The following is an 18,895-nucleotide window of genomic DNA, read 5'->3' as shown; positions in this document are numbered from 1 at the left end:
TTCTGACTCCTCTCTGGCTGTAGTCAGGAACCTTAGGCTTCTGCACTTTGACAGGGACACTTCTGACGCCTGCGCAAACCCAGACGCGAGGGTGGCGCTGCACCACCATGTGCTGTCTGTCAGTGTGCTTGCAGGGCAGCAGGGGACCAAGCAAGCGGCAGGGGCCCACCTCCGTGTCCCCACTCGCATGGCCTCGCGGGCCCAGAATTCATGGCTCAGCAAAAATGCCGTGCTACATGGATGGACACAGGGTCACTGGACATAGTGGATGGTGCAAATGTCCAATAGAGGGACGTCAGGTGTCCAGCATTAGAGGGTCTGTGGATAGAAAATAAACGTGCAGCCAAACCCCACTGCTTTCTGCAGGAAAGCTGTCATCTGTGGGAAGTCAGTGTGTGTGCTGGTGTGTGTCTCCAGGGTGAGTGTGTGTCACTGGTCATGAGGTGGGCATGCCTGTGTGTACATGTCACTAGTCACTAACTGTGTGCTCTGTGTGCACACAAGGCTGGTGTGCCTCTGTATGTACACCAGTGTGAGTATATGCATGTGTGTGTGTCACTAGATAAGCATGCCCACGGGTGTCACTAGGTGTGACAGTGTGCCTTGATCTTGGTGACATGATTGGGCAGCACCCTTCCCAGTGAGGCATTTCTTAGAGTTTATTCATGTAGTGTTGTGAAAGAATTTGGCTGCTGTTCAGACAAAGAAGAAACTTAGGGAAAAAAGAAAAACCTCAGTTTAATTACTGATGATGACATAGAAGTCTAACACTTGGAGGAAATATTTCCTAAGAAATATATATTATATATATATATATATATTTCCTTATTAAGTGAGAGGCAAGGAGACAGAGACAGACTCTCACATGTGCCCTGATGGGGACCCCCCTGGCAAACCCCTACCAGGTGATGCTCTGCCCAGCTGGGCCATATCTCTGTTGCTTGGTAACCAAACTATTTTTAGCACCTGAGGCCGAGGCCATGAGCCATTCTCAGTATCCGGGGCCAACTTTGCTCTAATCATTTGAGCCATAGCTGCAGGAGAAAAGAGAGAGAGGGAAGAGGAGGGATGGAGAAGCAGATGGTCACTTCTGTGTGCCCTGACTGGGAATCGAATCCAGGACTTCCACATACTGGGCTGACGCTCTACCACTGAGTCAACCAGCCAGGGCCCAAAGAAGTATTTGTCTTTTTTCAGAAAAACCTTTAAGTAGGTTATGTATAAATATAGGTTGTTACTTCAGTTACTGGGAAGGTTTTATTATTCTGAGTTTTAGTTTTGGATTTGTGTCTCTTCTTTGTCAGGAGTGATATTATGTCACAGAAAGCCTAGGTTTTTTTGTTTTTTTAAAAGATTTTGCAAAATTCCCATTTAAGTGTCCGAGAAAGATCAGTGATCTTCCCAGTGGTGTACTGATAATGTCACAATGATCAATAAGCCTGATTTGTCCCTTATCATAACCGCGTATGGATTAGGGCTTCCTGTATTTCCTTTTTGAAACCGTCTGGAGGTGTTGAACACCGTGTTGCAGATGTCAGCGTCACTCCATGGCTTCTCAGTGCAGACTTGTGTCCCCGCAGCCATCCCGGCTCTGCAGCCCATAGTCCACGACCTCTTCGTGTTAAGAGGGACCAACAAAGCCGATGCGGGGAAGGAGCTGGAGACCCAGAAGGAGGTGGTGGTGTCGATGCTGCTGAGACTCATCCAGTACCACCAGGTGCGGGCAGCGAGGGCCGCCCTGTCCTCCGTCGTCCGTGCAGGTCCGGGGGGTGCCACGGGGCCGCTGTCTGCCTGTGGCTTTGTGCCAGCCTGGGTGCTCGGCGGGGCAGATGTCAGGAGAGGGCGGTCCGTAGAGGTCTGTCAGTGACGTGGCACCACAGCCCGACACTGGCCGCGGTCACATCTGTCAGAGTGGGGTGCACGGCCAGGCCCTCCTTTCTAAAACAAGGACCAGAAATAATTACTGGACAGTGTCACTCTGTTTCTTTGAGCTGATTCTGGGTTAGTTTTCCTTGAGGTGGAGCAAGAATGTCAGGTAGTTTGAGACGAGTTACATGCAGACACCTGGCTTCTCCGTGACTCCTCCCTTTTGGTTTGTCCGGCAGCTTAGCCCTCACTCACTTTGTACTTCCTTTTCCTCTGTCTTTGAACCTTGATGAAGGCAGAAGTGTTTCTCACAGAACACTTTTCTCTGTGCAGTCTCACTTGGGTTAATTTAAGTAATAATACTTAAACGCCCAGCTGTTCAACTGAATCCTGTAATTACGATAATAGTACAACTGCCGCAGCGAGGTTGTGAGTCAGCCCGACTGGGCAAGCGCTGGGTTGGTGGGAGCCTGGAGAGCGCGGGTCAGCTGCGGCCTGGTTTGTCAGAGCAGAGAGGGTGGGCCGGTCACGGGCAGGGGGGTCGGTCACATGTCAGAACAGAGAGGGCGGGCTGGTCACGGGCAGGGGGGTCGGTCCCATGCAGAGAGAGCGGGCTGGTCACGGGCAGGGGTTCGGTCCCATGCAGATATTTTCTCATGCAGCACAGGCACAGTGTGGAAAGGGGCGCTGGGGTGGCTCTGTAGACAGGGGGCTTCCATGGGTATGTCTGTGTCTTTTTTTAGAGCAAGAGAAAGAGAGACAGGAAGGGGAGAGATAAGAAGCATCAACTTGTAGTAGCATCATTTTAGTTTTTCACTGATTGCTTATCATACATGCCTTGCTGGGGGGCTCAAACCAGTGACCATGGGGTCATGTTGACAATCCCACACCACTCAAGCCATTGACACTGCATGCAAGCTGAATGAGCCTGTGCTCAAGCCAGCAATCTCAGGGTTTCGAACCTGGGATGTAAGTGTCCCAGGCAAACGCTCTGTCCACTGTGTCTCCACCAGTCAGCCTGTCTTTGTCTTTATAGCAGTTATGTTTAATAGACCATGTTGGCAAACCTTTTCTTTGTTTACTCCCTTGTTTTCTGTAGACAAGCAGATGACAAATATGTTTAGCTTTGCAGGCCATGTGGCTTGTTGCAACTCATGTCTGCTTTGTGGGTAAAACTGTTAGGATATTCACCAGGGGTCGGCTGTGTGCCCATACACCTTACAACCGCAGGCCGTTAGATACCTCTGTCGAGAAATGGTCACCGGCGAGGTTGTGCTCAAGCACGGTCACTCTGCCGAATGTCAGCGCTATCCAGCAGAAGACTTTTGCAGGGAACACAGTTGCCATCAGTGTCCACAAGGCCACGAGGTGGCTACAGGTGTTTAGTCAGGACTGGGTGTGGGTTTTGCCAAAGGTTGATGTAAGTTTGGTTTTCTTTTTGTGCCTTGTCTCTGGCTATGAACTCCCACGAAATAACAAGGGTGCAGACGTCTTGCCGGAGCAGGTGTGGCCAGAGCGCCTTTGAGGAGTATCTCCCGGGTTCTGGTGTTGTCCTCTGGCTCCCTGTCTTCCTCGTCCCAGGGCAGGGCTTTGTGGGTTCATCGTGCCCTCACTGGGGGTCATGGTGGTCCTGCAGCAGAGCTGGGGCGGGGGGTGAGGGGCTGACCACCTGCCGTGGGGGGAGCGTGGAGTGAGGGTTTGACCGCTGCCCGCACCCGCAGGTGCTGGAGATGTTCATCCTCGTGCTGCAGCAGTGCCACAAGGAGAGCGAGGACAAGTGGAAGCGGCTGTCCCGGCAGGTCGCCGACGTCATCCTCCCGATGCTAGCCAGGCAGCAGGTGTGTCCTCCTCGGACAGGGCCGTGGGGGGCTGTGGGGGACTGTGCCAGCCTGCAGCGAATCACAGGAGCGCCACCTCCCATGGCGTCGTCAGCATGGGTCCCCAAGCGGGGGCTCCCCTTGTCTCTCAGCGTCTCCTGCTCTGCAGCTGGGGGCTCCCCTTGTCTCTCAGCGTCTCCTGCTCTGCAGCTGGAGGCTCCCCTTGTCTCTCAGCGTCTCCTGCTCTGCAGCTGGAGGCTCCCCTTGTCTCTCAGCGTCTCCTGCTCTGCAGCTGGGGGCTCCCCTTGTCTCTCAGCGTGTCCTGCTCTGCAGCTGGGGGCTCCCCTTGTCTCTCAGCGTGTCCTGCTCTGCAGCTGGGGGCTCCCCTTGTCTCTCAGCGTCTCCTGCTCTGCAGCTGGGGGCTCCCCTTGTCTCTCAGCATGTCCTGCTCTGCAGCTGGGGGCTCCCCTTGTCTCTCAGCATCTCCTGCTCTGCAGCTGGGGGCTCCCCTTGTCTCTCAGCATCTCCTGCTCTGCAGCTGGGGGCTCCCCTTGTCTCAGCGTCTCCTGCTCTGCAGCTGGGGGCTCCCCTTGTCTCTCAGCGTCTCCTGCTCTGCAGCTGGGGGGGGGCTCCCCTTGTCTCTCAGTGTCTCCTGCTCTGCAGCTGGGGGCTCCCCTTGTCTCTCAGTGTGTCCTGCTCTGCAGCTGGGGGCTCCCCTTGTCTCTCAGCGTGTCCTGCTCTGCAGCTGGGGGCTCCCCTTGTCTCTCAGCGTGTCCTGCTCTGCAGCTGGGGGCTCCCCTTGTCTCTCAGCGTGTCCTGCTCTGCAGCTGGGGGCTCCCCTTGTCTCTCAGCGTCTCCTGCTCTGCAGCTGGGGGCTCCCCTTGTCTCTCAGCGTGTCCTGCTCTGCAGCTGGGGGCTCCCCTTGTCTCTCAGCATCTCCTGCTCTGCAGCTGGGGGCTCCCCTTGTCTCTCAGCATCTCCTGCTCTGCAGCTGGGGGTTCCCCTTATCTGTCAGCGTGTCCTGCTCTGCAGCTGGGGGCTCCCCTTGTCTCTCAGCGTCTCCTGCTCTGCAGCTGGGCGCTCGTGCTCAGGAGTGTGGCATGGTTCCTCAGAGCGCCCAGCAGGCAGGGACAGGTGGGACCCGATGAGCAGTCTGTCCCCGGGGCCTGTGTCCTTCTTGTTGTACTCTCCTGCCTCCTGGTCCCCTCAGTCCTGTGTTTGATTGTAGGTGGGCACTTTCGCTTCTCACCCAGGAAGTAATCAGCACTTAACCATCATTGAATCAGAGTTTCTGTTACCAAATGGCACAGTTGTTATTTCCACAAACCCAGGGAAGGAGGTGGTCTGGCTGTGCCATACAGTTGTCTCCAGGTGTCCAAGCCATGTCTGCTACCAGTGTGAGGGGACAGGACGCTCTGCACCTGTTGGCGGCAGCAGCTTTGTCACCAGGGCAGGTCCCTCCAGGACAGCTCACCGGGTGCGGGCCCAGCTCTCGGTCTTCAGCACCGGGACGCTGTGCTCGTCCTGGCCCCGCTGAGGAAGCAAGAACTCTGGGTAGCAGTGCTCAGGGCTCTCGGCACGTGATGGGAGCGTGGACGCACACTGCTCCTTCCTGTCTGCATGACGTCAGCCTGGTGCTGCTTCTGTGCAGACTTGTCACCGAGGCCACGTAGAGCGGGCAAGTGTTAGGCTGATAAGCGGCAGTTTTAGTAAGTTGTCGCAATTGGTGTTTTAATGAGGTCAGGACTCCATGCCTGTGGGCACGTAGTTTTTAGAGTAATGCCACGAAGGGTCTGCCCACTCTCCTCATCCTGGTCACCATCTGAGGAGGTGGAGGGTGAGGCTGGACTGGCAGTCATGCCCGGCTCAGGTGAAGTCATGGCGAAGCCCAGCAGACCCCTGGGCCGAGAGCGTCCAGGCCAAGGTGCAGCACCGACTTGAGGCAGGAGCCTTCTGTTGGGATCAAGGAGCGGCAAGTAGGAGGACAGGAAGTGGGGCCTGGAACGGTCCCAGGGTCCCTCTGGCTGCCGCCAGGGTGTTGGGAAACCACCGAGCACGTGGTCTAGGAGGGGCCTGTCTGATCTTCAAGTGGAGAACAGACTGCGGGCTGTGGGCAGGCAGAGCAGCGGAGCCCCTGGCAGTCCAGGGTAGACAGAAGCAGTTGACCCTGCTGATGGCCTAGGTGTGTGGCGTTAGAGGAGAGGTGGGCAGGCCACTGCACGGGTGTGGGGGGGCTGCGAGGTGGGGAGACAGAGCAGTGGGCTTTAGGAGGAGGCAGAGCTGGAGCTGGGGGTGTTCACTTGGGATACCTGGTAGGCATGTGTGCAGGCTGCCACAGGCGTTGGGGTGCACGGGTTTGGCGCTGTTGGGAGAGAGCCGGGCAGGGGTAAGCCCCTGAGACTGCACAAGGGCACTGGGATCCAGGGGAGCAGTGGGAGGAGGGGGCGAGCTCCGTACCCAGGCAGCCCAGCCTAGAGGCCACAGCCGTGCAGGAGAACCTCTGCAGACACGGGGAAGGGACAGGCAGCGCGGAAAGGAAGAGCAGACATGCAGGGAAGGCCTGCTGAGAGGCTGTGTCTGTGAGCCCTGGGGACTGAGCCAGTGCTTGGCAGACCAGGGCCCCCGAGAGGCGACGAGGAGGGCAGACCAGGGCCCCCGAGAGGCAGCGCGGAGGGCAGACCAGGGCCCCCGAGAGGCAGCGTGGAGGGCAGACCAGGGCTGCTGAGAGAAGGGGCAGAGGGCAGACCAGGGCCCCCGAGAGGCAGCGCGGAGGGCAGACCAGGGCCACCGAGAGGCAACAAGGAGGGCAGACCAGGGCCCCCGAGAGGCAGCACGGAGGGCAGACCAGGGCTGCTGAGAGGAGGGGCGGAGGGCAGACCAGGGCCGCCGAGGGGCGGTGCGGAGGGCAGACCAGGGCTGCTGAGAGGAGGGGCGGAGGGCAGACCAGGGCCGCCGAGGGGTGGTGCGGAGGGCAGACCAGGGCCGCTGAGAGGAGGGGCGGAGGGAGCAGTGGCCCCGCTGGGTGTCAGTGGGTGTTGCTCTAAGAAGGAGCATGCCCAGGCAGCTGCCCAAGGAGGAGAGGGGTCAGAGGAGGGATACGTTGGAGGAGGGAGGGTCTGCATGTCCGCTGAGAGCAGAAGCAGAGGGGGGCTGGCGATGCGGGACTTAGGGCATTGTGACTGTAGGGTCCCCGAGTGGACACCAGCCCTGGGTTAGGGACGCTGCTCACAGGCAGGTGGGCCTGTCGATGGGCACCAGGAAGAGCCGAGTTGGATGCGGTCCAGGTCCAGGTGTCAGGCGCACGCAGGTCTCTCCATGCTCCATGGTCCCCTGCAGGCAGGTGTGGCCCAGCACTGCGTGGCTTCAGGTCTGCCCCTGGGAAAGGACATCCCTTGGCAGAGGTGCTGACTGTATTTACACTGGTTAGTAGTGACAGACTGGGAAGGTCGGTGCCCGCCGTGGTCGGAGGGCCGCTAGATGCACTGCGTAGAGGCTCAGCTCCGAGTGTTCTAGCGGACCTAGCATCCACTAAAAATGTTAGACTCGAGAGTCTAAGCAGGGACATTTATATAAGGTCTACCGGAAAGTTCTGTCTGTTTTTGAATAAAACAAAATACAAACTTTTCTTACCATCAGTAAACTATTAAATAATATAATTGCCATTATTATTAATGATTTCTTGCCAGTGTGAGGGCAATTTGTATATCCCTTTTTTTTTTCATTTTTATTAGAGGGGAGGGGGAGAAAGAGAGGAAAGAGATAGAACAGGGGGAGAAGCAGGAAGCATCAACTCCCATATGTGCCTTGACTAGGCAATCCCAGGGTTTTGAACTGGCGACCTCAGCATTCCAGGTCGACGCTTTATCCACTGTACCACCACCACAGGTCAGGCCTGTATATCCCATTTTTGGAAAATGTTTTATCTTTTGATGCGAAAAATTGAACCGGTGCTTGTTTGATATCTTCATTTTTGAATTTTTTGCCCTTCAAAAAATTTTGTAAGGACAAAAACAAGTGATAGTCAGAGGGTGCTAAGTCCGGGGAATATGGTGGATGCGACAGACATGCTTCTGTAGCATTTCTTCCTTGTTGAAATTCATAAAAATTACAGTGGTGTAAATGAACTTTATCAGTAGCCATGGGTACACTACGCTTCACACATAAGACTAACGTGAATCAACTTTTAGTTAATTTGCTACGTCAGTATGTACACATTAAGTGATAAAAATAGAGAGGCACACATGCGCCAAATAAAGGTGCTTACGGTGTTGAAACTCACTGTGATAGAAACAGACAGAACTTTCTGATAGACCTTATATGATGTATCAAAACAAGTTAAACAAAATTTCTGTGTGGAACAGTGGAGAAAGTTAAGAAGGAGAAGTACAGTAGATAAATTTGTTAACATTTGCTACTCTAACGGCACCATAGGGATGGGGCACAGGTAAAGCAAAGAAAAACAGTTGGGTTGTGTGGATTGTACCTGTTTAGGGCAACTGTCTGTATAAAGGTGCACGGGGCTGGCTCCCCACGTGGGTGTGATTGTATCAGGGGCGTGTTTCCAGCTGATTTGTTCCTTTTTTTTTTTTACAGAAACAGAGAGAGAGGGATAGACAGGGACAGACATATAGGAACGGAAAGATGAGAAGCATCAATCATTAGTTTTTCGTTGCGCATTGCGACACCTTATAAGTTGTTCATTGATTGCTTTCTCATATGTGCCTTGACCGTGGGGCTACAGCAGACCGAGTAACCCCTTGCTCGAGCCAGCGACCTTGGGTCCAAGCTGGTGAGCTTTTGCTCAAACCAGATGAGCCCGTGCTCAAGCTGGTGACCTCGGGGTCTTGAACCTGGGTCCTTCCGCATCCCAGTCCAACGCTCTATTCACTGCGCCACCTCCTGATCAGGCTGATTTGTTCTTTTATGTATTTAATTCTTACAGAAAACATACTGTTTCTATAATAAAAATCTACGTGAAAACACTTGCTTTATGGGAAAAATGGAGCTGGTACAATTGGTTCTGAAAAGTGTTTGCTTGGTTACTACTAACGTTGAGATATCTTTCTTGCCAGAGTGGTAAGGATGGGAAGGTCAGGGCCACACGGCCCACAGCCACCCACCCTGAGGTGAAAGCGTTGGCGTTTTTGTTGTTTAATTGCAACAGATGCACATTGACTCCCACGAAGCCCTGGGCGTGCTGAACACCCTGTTTGAGATCCTGGCCCCCTCCTCCCTCCGGCCCGTAGACATGCTTCTGCGCAGCATGTTCGTTACTCCAGACACCATGGTGAGTCCCTGGCCTCCCGACGGCGTCCTGGACCCAGCACCAGGGCACCAGCTTTGCTCCGCCGGGCCACGGTGGGCCTGAGACTCGCCCTGCAGTCCGTCTCCCAGCCGGTGGCGGTGCAGCCTGTCCGGGGCCACGCCGAGAACTCAGCACGCAGAGACCTGTGGGGGAGGTGGTGTCGGCAGTCGGGAAGAGTGTCCTCTTCTTGCGCTGACTGACTCAGCGTACTGTCTTCTTTCAGGCGTCTGTGAGCACCGTCCAGCTCTGGGTCTCAGGAATCCTGGCCGTCCTGAGGGTCCTCATCTCCCAGTCCACCGAAGATATTGTTCTTTCTCGTATTCAGGAGCTGTCCTTCTCTCCGTATTTAATCTCCTGCCCGGTCATTAGCAGGTTGAGAGATGGGGACAGTGACTCAACACCAGGAGAACCCAGTGAAGGGAGACAGGTGAAGAATTCTCTGCCAGAAGAAACATTCTCGAGGTATGCTGTATGTCTGACCCTTCTACTTCCTGTCCTCCTGGAAGCCGTGTGTTTGGCCATGAGAAAGTCAGGACAGCTGCTCATCTTCCTCCGCCCTCTGAGCCGGGTGCAGGTGGCTGCTCTGCTGGTGGCTCTGATCCGTGCCTCTTTTACGGCCCAGTCACATCCTGCCTGATGTCCTCCTGACAGACGGTGTGCGGGGTGCCCGTCCTGGGTGCAGGCAGTGTGGGCGTGTGCTGCCTGCTGAGAAATCAGAATCTATGTGGACCCACTAGAAGTCGCTCTTACTCTCCTCCGCACCTGGGGCTGGCCATGCTAAACGGTGTTTGTAATAAAACCTTCTCCCTTCTAGGGAGGCCGCTCCTGTCATGCTCCCTGTGGGACACTGTGGTATTAAATCGTGTCTGTCCCACATTGTTCAGAGGCTCCTTAGGGTAGTGATTCCAACTCAGCTCTGCAGACGCTGTGCTGGGCGAGTGTGTTTCCACCTTGGCTGGACTCGGGGCGCTTACCGAGGCAGAGTGGCTCAGAGGACATGCTGTGGCTGCAGTTTCTGCCACACGTTCCTTCCAGCCGGGGCCACTGTAATGTGCACTTAGCCGTCCTTCATGGTCACTGGGGGGGGGGGGGGTGCCGTGTGTGGAGAGATGAGCCCAGGAGGCCCACGTGGTACCCGGTTGCAGGGTCATTAAGCGAGTTGCTAAAACGGACGAAATTAAATTCCCGTGCTCCGTCCCATTACCAGCATCTTTTTTTTTTTTTTTTTTTTTAATTTATTTATTCATTTTCGAGAGGAGAGGGAGAGACAGACAGAGAGAGAGAGAGAGACAGAGAGGAGAGACAGAGAGAAGGGGGGAGGAGCAGGAAGCATCAACTCCCATATGTGCCTTGACCAGGCAAGCCCAGGGTTTCGAACCGGCGACCTCAGCATTTCCAGGTCGATGCTTTATCCACTGCGTCACCACAGGTCAGGCCCATTACCAGCATCTTTACAGTTCACATGTCATAGTGTCCTTGTGACAGGAGGGTGCTTTGTTTACCGCCAGCTCAGGAGCGAGGAAAGAGGTGATGCAGAGAGGCAGTGGACTCGGTCCGAGGGTTCGGTGTCCCTTCCTCGCGTGTCCTGTGCAGACTGTATCTCCTGGGTACATTTTTACAGGCTTGTCCCACCTCTGTGCTCCAGAATGTCTCCTCACTCACCGTCACCCTTTCCCTCTCCCTCGAAGGTTTCTTCTCCAGCTGGTCGGCATTCTTTTGGAGGACATCGTCACGAAGCAGCTGAGAGTGGACATGAGTGAGCAGCAGCACACCTTCTACTGCCAGGAGCTGGGCACGCTGCTCATGTGTCTCATCCACGTCTTCAAGTCCGGTAGGTGCAGGCTGCGCCTGCTGGAGCATGTCCCGGTGCTGCGCAGGGCGGCTCTGCCCGGCTCGGGGCGCTGGGAAACGGGGGGGTGGTCGGCACAACCCGAGAGCTTTCTCCTGCTCTCAGTATCTGGGAGGCCGTGATGTTTCTGTTACTTTATACATGATTGTGAATATAAAAAGACACTGAACCCCTGAGGGACATCACAAGATGCCGGTCATGCATCAAGCACAGGTAGCAGCCAATTGATTCTAGGACAGTTGGCGTTTTCCAAGTGAAATGTTTCTAGAAGGCCTTGCTTTAGACGCAGTGAGTGATATGTGGGCACGGGGACGGGCGTCAGACGCAGTGAGTGAGATGCAGGGGACCGTGGGCACAGGGACGGGCGTCAGACGCAGTGAGTGAGATGCAGGGGACCGTGGACACAGGGACGGGCGTCAGACGCAGTGAGTGAGATGCAGGGGACCGTGGGCACAGGGACGGGCGTCAGACACAGTGAGTGAGATGCAGGGGACCATGGGCACAGGGACTGTGGGCACGGGGACGGGCGTCAGACGCAGTGAGTGAGATGCAGGGGACCATGGGCACGGGGACGGGCGTCAGACGCAGTGAGATACAGGGGACCGTGGGCACGGGGACGGGCGTCAGACGCAGTGAGATGCAGGAGACCATGGGCACAGGGACGGGCGTCAGACGCAGTGAGTGAGATGCAGGGGACCGTGGGCACGGGGACGGGCGTCAGACGCAGTGAGATACAGGGGACCGTGGGCACGGGGACGGGCGTCAGACGCAGTGAGATGCAGGGGACTGTGGGCACGGGGACGGGTGTCAGACGCAGTGAGTGAGATGCAGGAGACCATGGGCACGGGGACGGGCATCAGACGCAGTGAGATGCAGGGGACCGTGGGCACAGGGACGGGCATCAGACACAGTGGGTGGCTGAGATGTGGAAGGACTGTGGGCACGGGGACGGGCGTCAGACGCAGTGAGTGAGATGCAGGAGACCATGGGCACGGGGACGGGCATCAGACGCAGTGAGATGCAGGGGACCGTGGGCACAGGGACGGGCATCAGACACAGTGGGTGGCTGAGATGTGGAAGGACTGTGGGCACGAGGATGGGCGTCAGACGCAGTGAGTGACTGAGATGTGGAAGGACCGTGGGCATGGGGAACAGGCGCACTTTCTCAGCAGAAAATGAAGAATTTCAATCTCTAGGAAAACAGGCAGTGAGGAGGTCCTAGTCCAGATGTGAAATGACCCAAACATGGCATGATTTTCAGCACTTGATCTGATGAAAACTCTTAATTGTATGATGATTCTCTAAGTGGCTCAGAGGTCAGGACCCCAGACCCATAGAAAGAGCTGTTGTCCCTGTAGGCTTCTTGGCCTTGTTGGGAACTGTGGCCACAGTAGTCACACTGTAAGTGCTGTTTATTGAAATTTTTTTTTTAGTCATTGTATGAATAAAGCTGAAAACTCACTTAATTCAGTATGGTGTTAGAACAGAAAGTTTCCAGTTCTGACAAACATAAAAGGGAAACTGACCAACTTGATTTGGGAACTGGAAGGTGGAGGAAGAGGCAGAGGGATGGGGGCACCGATATTCCCACCCTGCGTTGTCAGGTTAGGCAGTAATATCTGGGGTTGACAGATCAAAACCTGGAGGCAAGGCAGTCACTGCACAGAACTGAAAAGGCCGCTTAGGTCAGAAGGAGGTAGCGTGTTGTGCTAACGGGGTGGTGTCTGTAAACCAGAACAGGCACCTTGTCAGCCACCTGGTGGCAGGGGTAGGCCTCACCCTCCCAGAGCCGGAGAGCAGGTCCCTGGTGTGGGCTCCTGCAGTGTGGTTGCTGCTCTCAGTGACGAGGCAGGGTGCTTAAGAACCAGAAGCCCCTAGAAACTTCCTTTTCCCTGCTCTGGCCCTATAAATGACCAGAATGAAAAGATCTGATCTATCTCTTTGGCAGAGTTTTAAGTCAATGAAGGATATAGTTCAAGCTGGGTTCGTCTTGTGATCCGTTCTGCATATCCAAACAGGTTTGCCAACCTCGAGTGTGCTTTTTGTTGAAGGAGACCTATAGCCACCTCTGACTAAGTCAGGAAGTAAAAGTAAGAGCCAGCTCCCTAACTGGGTGAGGCCTGAGTAATTGGGCGGGGGCGGCAGGGCCTCTCCCAAACCTGGATGCCAACACTGTAGTCCCACATCTTGGGTCGGGTCCCATAGCCTGTCCGTCTACTACGTGGATGTGCAGCTCTACGCGTGGCATGGATTGTTGACTTTCCTAAATAACTGCCTCCAGTTCTAGCAGAGCAACACGAAACCCGACTTGTGTGCGGCCCATGGCTGTCCATGTGAGGGTTTCATTTCTACATCTTTTTTTGTAACTGGATATAACACATGGCGACTTCTTGATGAATGGATAAAACCAGAGTGTCTTGTGCAAGCTTCTGAGACTCTTAAGAGGGAGCAGAAGTCTTTCCCATGGTCTGAATGTTTGTGTTCACCCAAAAGTCATATGTTGAAATCTTAATGCAAAAAAAAAAGAGAGAAATCTTAATGGCCAAAGGAAGCTCCCTGACCCTCCGGCATGGGAGGGGGGACACCATGAGAGGTGGCCATCTGCAGCCTGGAAGAGGCTCTGATAACGTACGGTGCAGGCACCCTGACCTTAGACTTCAGCCTCCAGAAGTGTGAGAATTAAGTTTGTTGTTTAGAAAGCAGAAAACAAAACAAACCCAGAAGCTCTATTATGTGACTTTAAGTCACGTGGACCTTATTTTAGTACAAGTTAGAACGCACACACCCTACACCTGCAGCAGGAGACAGCTGCCACTGTCAGCCTCGAGTCACTCACCAACAGTCGCATAGCTGGCCACCAGGAGGGGGTAGGTGGGCCGTGAGGCTGGCACGGTGCCTGCCTTCAAAGCGCGTGCAGTCAGGCGGGGAGGATGGTTCGCGGATGCGTCATTGGAAGCCTTGATGTTGCCTGTGATAGGAAAGATAGTGATTGATGGCCACGTGGAGGGTGACTGCAGAGCTCAGACCTGAGCAGCCACGAAGGCGGCTGAGAGTGTGAAGGGTTGGGGGGATGGGGCACTGAGGCGGGCGACCCGGGTCCCCATGGCCCAGAGTCAGGGAGAAGGAAGATGCCCTCCCTGGGGATCCAGGCCCAGGTCCCTCCTGCCTGGAGTGCTGGTCCCGGCTGGCAGGCCTTGGTCTCTGGCTGCAGGAGGTGAGGGGAGGTGGACAAGGCGTCGTTGCCGTGGGCTGGACCTGACACGCATGCCTTTTCACGTTTCTCTGGTGATGACTAGTTATAGCCCGGCCCCACACGGGCTGCAAAGTGTTCATGGGGGGGGGGGCACACATTTGAGTGGGCAGTCTGCCACCTCTGATAGAGACACAGGGATGGAAACCAGGAGCTTCCAGGTGACCGAGGTCAGAGGGGACAAGGCAGGTGCCCCGGCAGGATGAGCAGACACTTCAGAGTGAGCCATTTGCTGAGGGGCACCGGGTGGGCAGCAGGGTGCTGTCAGCAGCCTTGACCAGTGCTGGGTCCCACCCCACCTCCAGTTCCGCTTCCCGGCAGCCGTCCACCCGGGCTCTGCAGACTGGAACCGGAGCCTTCCCACCAGGTGGGTCCGGTTCCTCCCCCCATCACCACGGGGTGGGTGTCATCCCAAAACCTCCCCTGACGACAACATGGAAACATTTGGTTCTGACCGTGGTTTCCTGTACCTGCTCAGGAAACCCACAGCTGTGGACTATTGTTCCCCATACTCCTGGCCTGGCTCCAGTGTCTTCCCTGTGTCCACTGACCACACAAGGAGCCTATGTGGTCACGGAGGGCGCAGAGAAGGAATGGGCAGGTGGGGGGACGGAAGTGGGCAAGGCTGGCCATGAAGCAGCCAGAGAGAAACCCTGGAAATGGGGCCCAGAGACCAAATGGGAATCTCGATGCTTTGTCTCTGATAGCCGTGCTCTCGTTAGGGCTCTTCCCCTGCTCAGGTCAGAGGTGTCACCAGTCGTGTACTGATGAGGAAGAAGTCCTCCATCTCTTCTCCCATGTTAGAACCCTTTTGCATTTGCCACGTGTTGAAATTTAAACCGGAAATAAGATTGGGTTCTCCACCATGATTCCACCAGACCCAAGACTCAGGGACAAGGAGCCACTTCCCTGCCGTGCCCTGCCGTGCCATGCGGCTAGTGTCCGCGTCCTTAGGGTGAGGGCCAGCCCAGGTGAAGCCATGCAGGGTGACGGTGGGGGCCTGTTATAAGCCGACTTTGGGTCTGTGCAAAGGGGCTGGAATGAGACCACTCGTTCCGAGGGGATTTTTCTAGACACTGAGGAGGGTGCTGTGGAGAAACTCCTGGGCCGAGTCCCACTGTGTCCTAACGCCCCAGGACACCTCGTGGTGGCCCCGAGCCAGCCTGGCCCTCAGCTCTCAGCAGCCTGCAGGGCGCTGACCCAGGGACTCGTGTGGTGCACGGTCTGTTTCTTTCCTCTGGCATTTGTCGTGGCCCACGTGGGCCTGTAGTTGCTGGCGGCCCTCAAGGGGCTGTTTGGTCGGCAGCTGCGGTGCAGAGAGGGCTTGCTGGTCTTTGAATACTACACGGGGGAAGCGCTGTGCGGACCTTTCCACGTAAAGTCTCCTCCTCGCTACAAAGTGAGCCACACGGAGAGCTTCCCTCGATCAGTGTTGCTCTGGGTTTGTTTCTAGGGATGTTCCGGAGAATCACGGCAGCTGCCTCCAGACTGTTCACCGCAGACTGTGCCAACGGCAGCTTCTACAGCCTGGAGAGCTTGAATGCGCGGGTGCGCTCCATGGTCCCCACACACCCGGCCCTCGTGCTGCTCTGGTGTCAGATCCTGCTGCTCGTCAGCCACACTGACTACCGCTGGTGGGCCGAGGTGCAGCAGACCCCCAGGTACGTCGCCCGCCATGGTTTCGGGAGGCTTTGGCAAGTCTGGCTGCATGCTCATCTTTCTTTCCCAGGTGCTGTTGTAGAGGAAAGTGTGTTCTGACTGCAGGCACTCAGAGTGGTGCTGCTTTGTGAGCGTGATGTGTGTGACACGCTCTTTGACACTGTTCCGTCCTGGGGGCCGTCTTGTCACGCCGCATGCCTCCTGCTGCTAGGTTTTTGTCCCTAAATTGGTTCCAGAGCCAAGCTTGTGGCCATGTCTTAAAACTTCTTATAAGTTAAATGTGGTCTTGGTTATTCTTAGATAATCAAGTAATTATTTAGCAACATTTCAAAACTGTTTGGAAATACCTTATTTTTTATTACTTAAAAAGACATGTTGAGTACCTGGTGGTGGGGGCCCTGTTTCTGCAGAAAGTTTTTAGTCTTAAGCCTCCATTTCTGGGCACTGTGTGGCTCAGGCTTTTGTGCTCACGAAGAAATAAAAGGTTTGACACCCTGTCCTCCCAGTGGAGTCCTCAGGGCAGTGTTTTGGAAGGCTGCAGAGCCCATGGCGGGGAGAGAACGTTCTGGCAATAGCAGACTGCTGGGGCTGCAGAGCTGAGGTCAGCTGCTCCCTGCTTATGTGGATACACCAGGTGAAAAACAGAGAAATGGTAGTTTTTAACTTTTCAGCCTGGACCTTTTGTACCAGCCCTCTTCTAAAAGCTGAGGCGTAACAGGAAAAGTGGACACCTTTCTGAATGTTCTTGTCCTGATGGGACCTCCGTGTCTCCCTTAGCAGAGACGCACAGGTCCCTGCGGCTGGGAAGCTCAAGGAGCTGTTTGCGAGTGGGCAGCCACTGTGGTTTAAGTGTTGGGATAGAACCAAGAGTCTCAGATTTGTAATTCCTGCCTCCTTAGAAAGGAGACAGAAGAAGGAAACGTGAACGCAGTGACCTTCCCAGTGGGAATCCGTTTTGCAGTGACCTTCCCAGTGGGAATCAGTTTTGCAGAAATGCTTTTAAGCAGGTTTCCATCACAGCATGTACACTGTGGGCACAGCTGTAGTTGTACGTTTCGTTGGCACTCGAATTAGAACAGAACCCGAAGGTCTCCTGGCTGTTGACAGCTTCCTGCAGACCAAGCGGGGCTCAGCCGCCAGGGAGCCGGGAGTGAGTGTGCTGGTGCACACGCAGCCACGCAGACGTGACCTTCCGGCCGGTGTTGCTGTATTCCTCCTGTGGGGGCCTCCGCTTCCTTTTGTTTCCCGAGTGTGCCCCACTCACACACTTCCCGTGTGTGCACCTCTGAAGTCAGTAGCTGAGGGTCTGTGTCACGCGTGCCCGCTCTGCCGTGGCAGGTGTACAACACCTTCCCTGGAGCCAGAACGACACTCCTCACCTTCAGTCTTGTGGGAGTGAGCTCACTGCCTCCCGGGAACCCTGGCAGCGCGTCTGTTGTTGCTCCTTCTAGAAGACGCAGTCTGTCTAGCACGAAGTCGCTGAGTCCCCAGATGTCCGGAGAGGAGCACGATTCCGACCTGGCGTCCAGGCTGGGGGTGTGCAACCGGGAGATCGTCCGGCGCGGAGCTCTCATCCTCTTCTGCGACTACGTCGTGAGTGGGGACGCGTGAGGGGTGGTGCGGGCCTGAGGGACCCCGTCTGAGGCTGGGCTGCCCGCCCTTCGTCCCAGAGGTGAAACCAGAGGTGGTGCTGAGTCCTGCTGGGACAGAACCTGCGAGAGGAGATGGGGTAGGTGTGTCTGCAGGCTTTGTCCAGCTCCCCTGTTGAGCGCACGTGGAGAGACGGCTCCATGCCCGCCGAGTGCTGGGCAGGCTTGTGGTGTTGGGGGGAGCCCTGGGGGTGTTCACTAGAGGGGGCTTCTGGTTAACAGGTTTTTTCTGGTCTGGGGAGAAGTTTGGGTGTTTATTACTACATTTTAAAATAGAATTTTCTTTGAATGTCATTCTTTTTTTAAAAAAATAACTTAATTTTTGACCAGAAAACTTAACATTACATGTTTAACATAGAAAATTTCTAGCTTGACTGGTGGTGGCGCAGTGGATAGTGTCGACCTAGGATGCTGAGGTCGCAGGTTCAAAACCCTGAGGTCTCCAGCTTGAGTGTGGGTTCACAAACTTGAGCACAGGCTTACCAGCTTAAGCGCAGGGTCACTGGTTTGAGCAGGGGATCATAGACATGACCCCATGGTCGCTGGCTTCAGCCCAGGATTGCTGGCTTGAAGCCGAAGGTCTCTGGCTTGAGTCCCAGGTCGTTGGCTTGAGAAGGAGGTCAATGGCTCAGCTGCAGCCCCCGGGTCAAGGCACATCTGAGAAAGCAATCAGTGAACAACTAAGGTGCTACAACTATGAGTTGATGCTTCTCATCTCTTCCCTTCCTGTCCCTTGCTCTTTCTTGCCCCCCCCCCCCAAATTCTAAAAACCAAATAACTAAACAGAAGAAAATAAAGTTTCCTGTAATTGTATTACTCAAGAGAGATCCTCACATTTGTTACTTTTAGGCTAGGGTTTCTTTTTTCCACACCAGTATAAAGCTTAGGTGTTTCTTGGTACAAACACAGTGATGTATGCACGGTGGACTCACAGAGCAGAACACTGTTAAACATTCGGAATCAGAAAAGGAACTACAGACTTCTTTCTTCAACTGAACTAGTTCTCATTGCAGTTTTTCTTGTGATAGCAGTTTATTGAGGTTCATTTGTTGCTTTACATTCCTGATCTTGAAATAATTTTTCTTGTCTTGTTAGACTTCTGAGAAATAACAGAATTATATGATGCATATGTATTTCAAAGTGGGTATTTCCTGTTTCCTTATAAATCTAAGTGAAATTGCCTCCCTTTTGGGTAGATATGTGGCATCCATTCATATTGTGGATTTAGGAGTCCTATCGAAACTGCGATATTTATAGGGAATTCTCTGTTTCCACTGACCCGTCCCAACCCTGGAGAAAGAGTAACTGGAGAAAACCCGCAGGGGGCCAGACTGCACCCTGATAGAGAGTAGGGCTGGCCGTGGACGTAGCTCTCAGCTTCGGGCTGGTCACCAGTAAGGACAGTGCCCCGCCCGCCACGGCTGCTCTGGGACGGTGCTGGCTGCAGCGGGTGCTGATGACCCCCACAGCCCTGGGCCGTGCTCTCTCCTCGGCCAGCCA

At 54.9% G+C, this 18,895-nt stretch overlaps 1 protein-coding gene across 4 annotated transcripts in view; it reads left to right on the top strand.

Annotated features, from left to right (window-relative positions):
• The window catches only part of HTT (huntingtin), a 128,859-nt gene that overhangs the window by 78,081 nt on the left and 31,883 nt on the right, over positions 1-18,895 (top strand). For all 4 annotated transcript variants that reach the window (XM_066280426.1, XM_066280424.1, XM_066280425.1 and 1 more), the window contains 7 exons: positions 1,581-1,717; positions 3,588-3,704; positions 8,848-8,970; positions 9,212-9,450; positions 10,677-10,819; positions 15,541-15,748; positions 17,198-17,339. In XM_066280426.1, the coding sequence (XP_066136523.1) occupies positions 1,581-1,717; positions 3,588-3,704; positions 8,848-8,970; positions 9,212-9,450; positions 10,677-10,819; positions 15,541-15,748; positions 17,198-17,339 (1,109 nt within the window). The remainder of the gene's footprint in view (positions 1-1,580; positions 1,718-3,587; positions 3,705-8,847; positions 8,971-9,211; positions 9,451-10,676; positions 10,820-15,540; positions 15,749-17,197; positions 17,340-18,895) is intronic.

This window comes from Saccopteryx bilineata, chromosome 5 (assembly GCF_036850765.1).
Source record: "Saccopteryx bilineata isolate mSacBil1 chromosome 5, mSacBil1_pri_phased_curated, whole genome shotgun sequence".
In the NCBI taxonomy this organism is placed as follows: domain Eukaryota; kingdom Metazoa; phylum Chordata; class Mammalia; order Chiroptera; family Emballonuridae; genus Saccopteryx; species Saccopteryx bilineata.
This window is presented reverse-complemented; position numbering and strand designations above follow the sequence as displayed.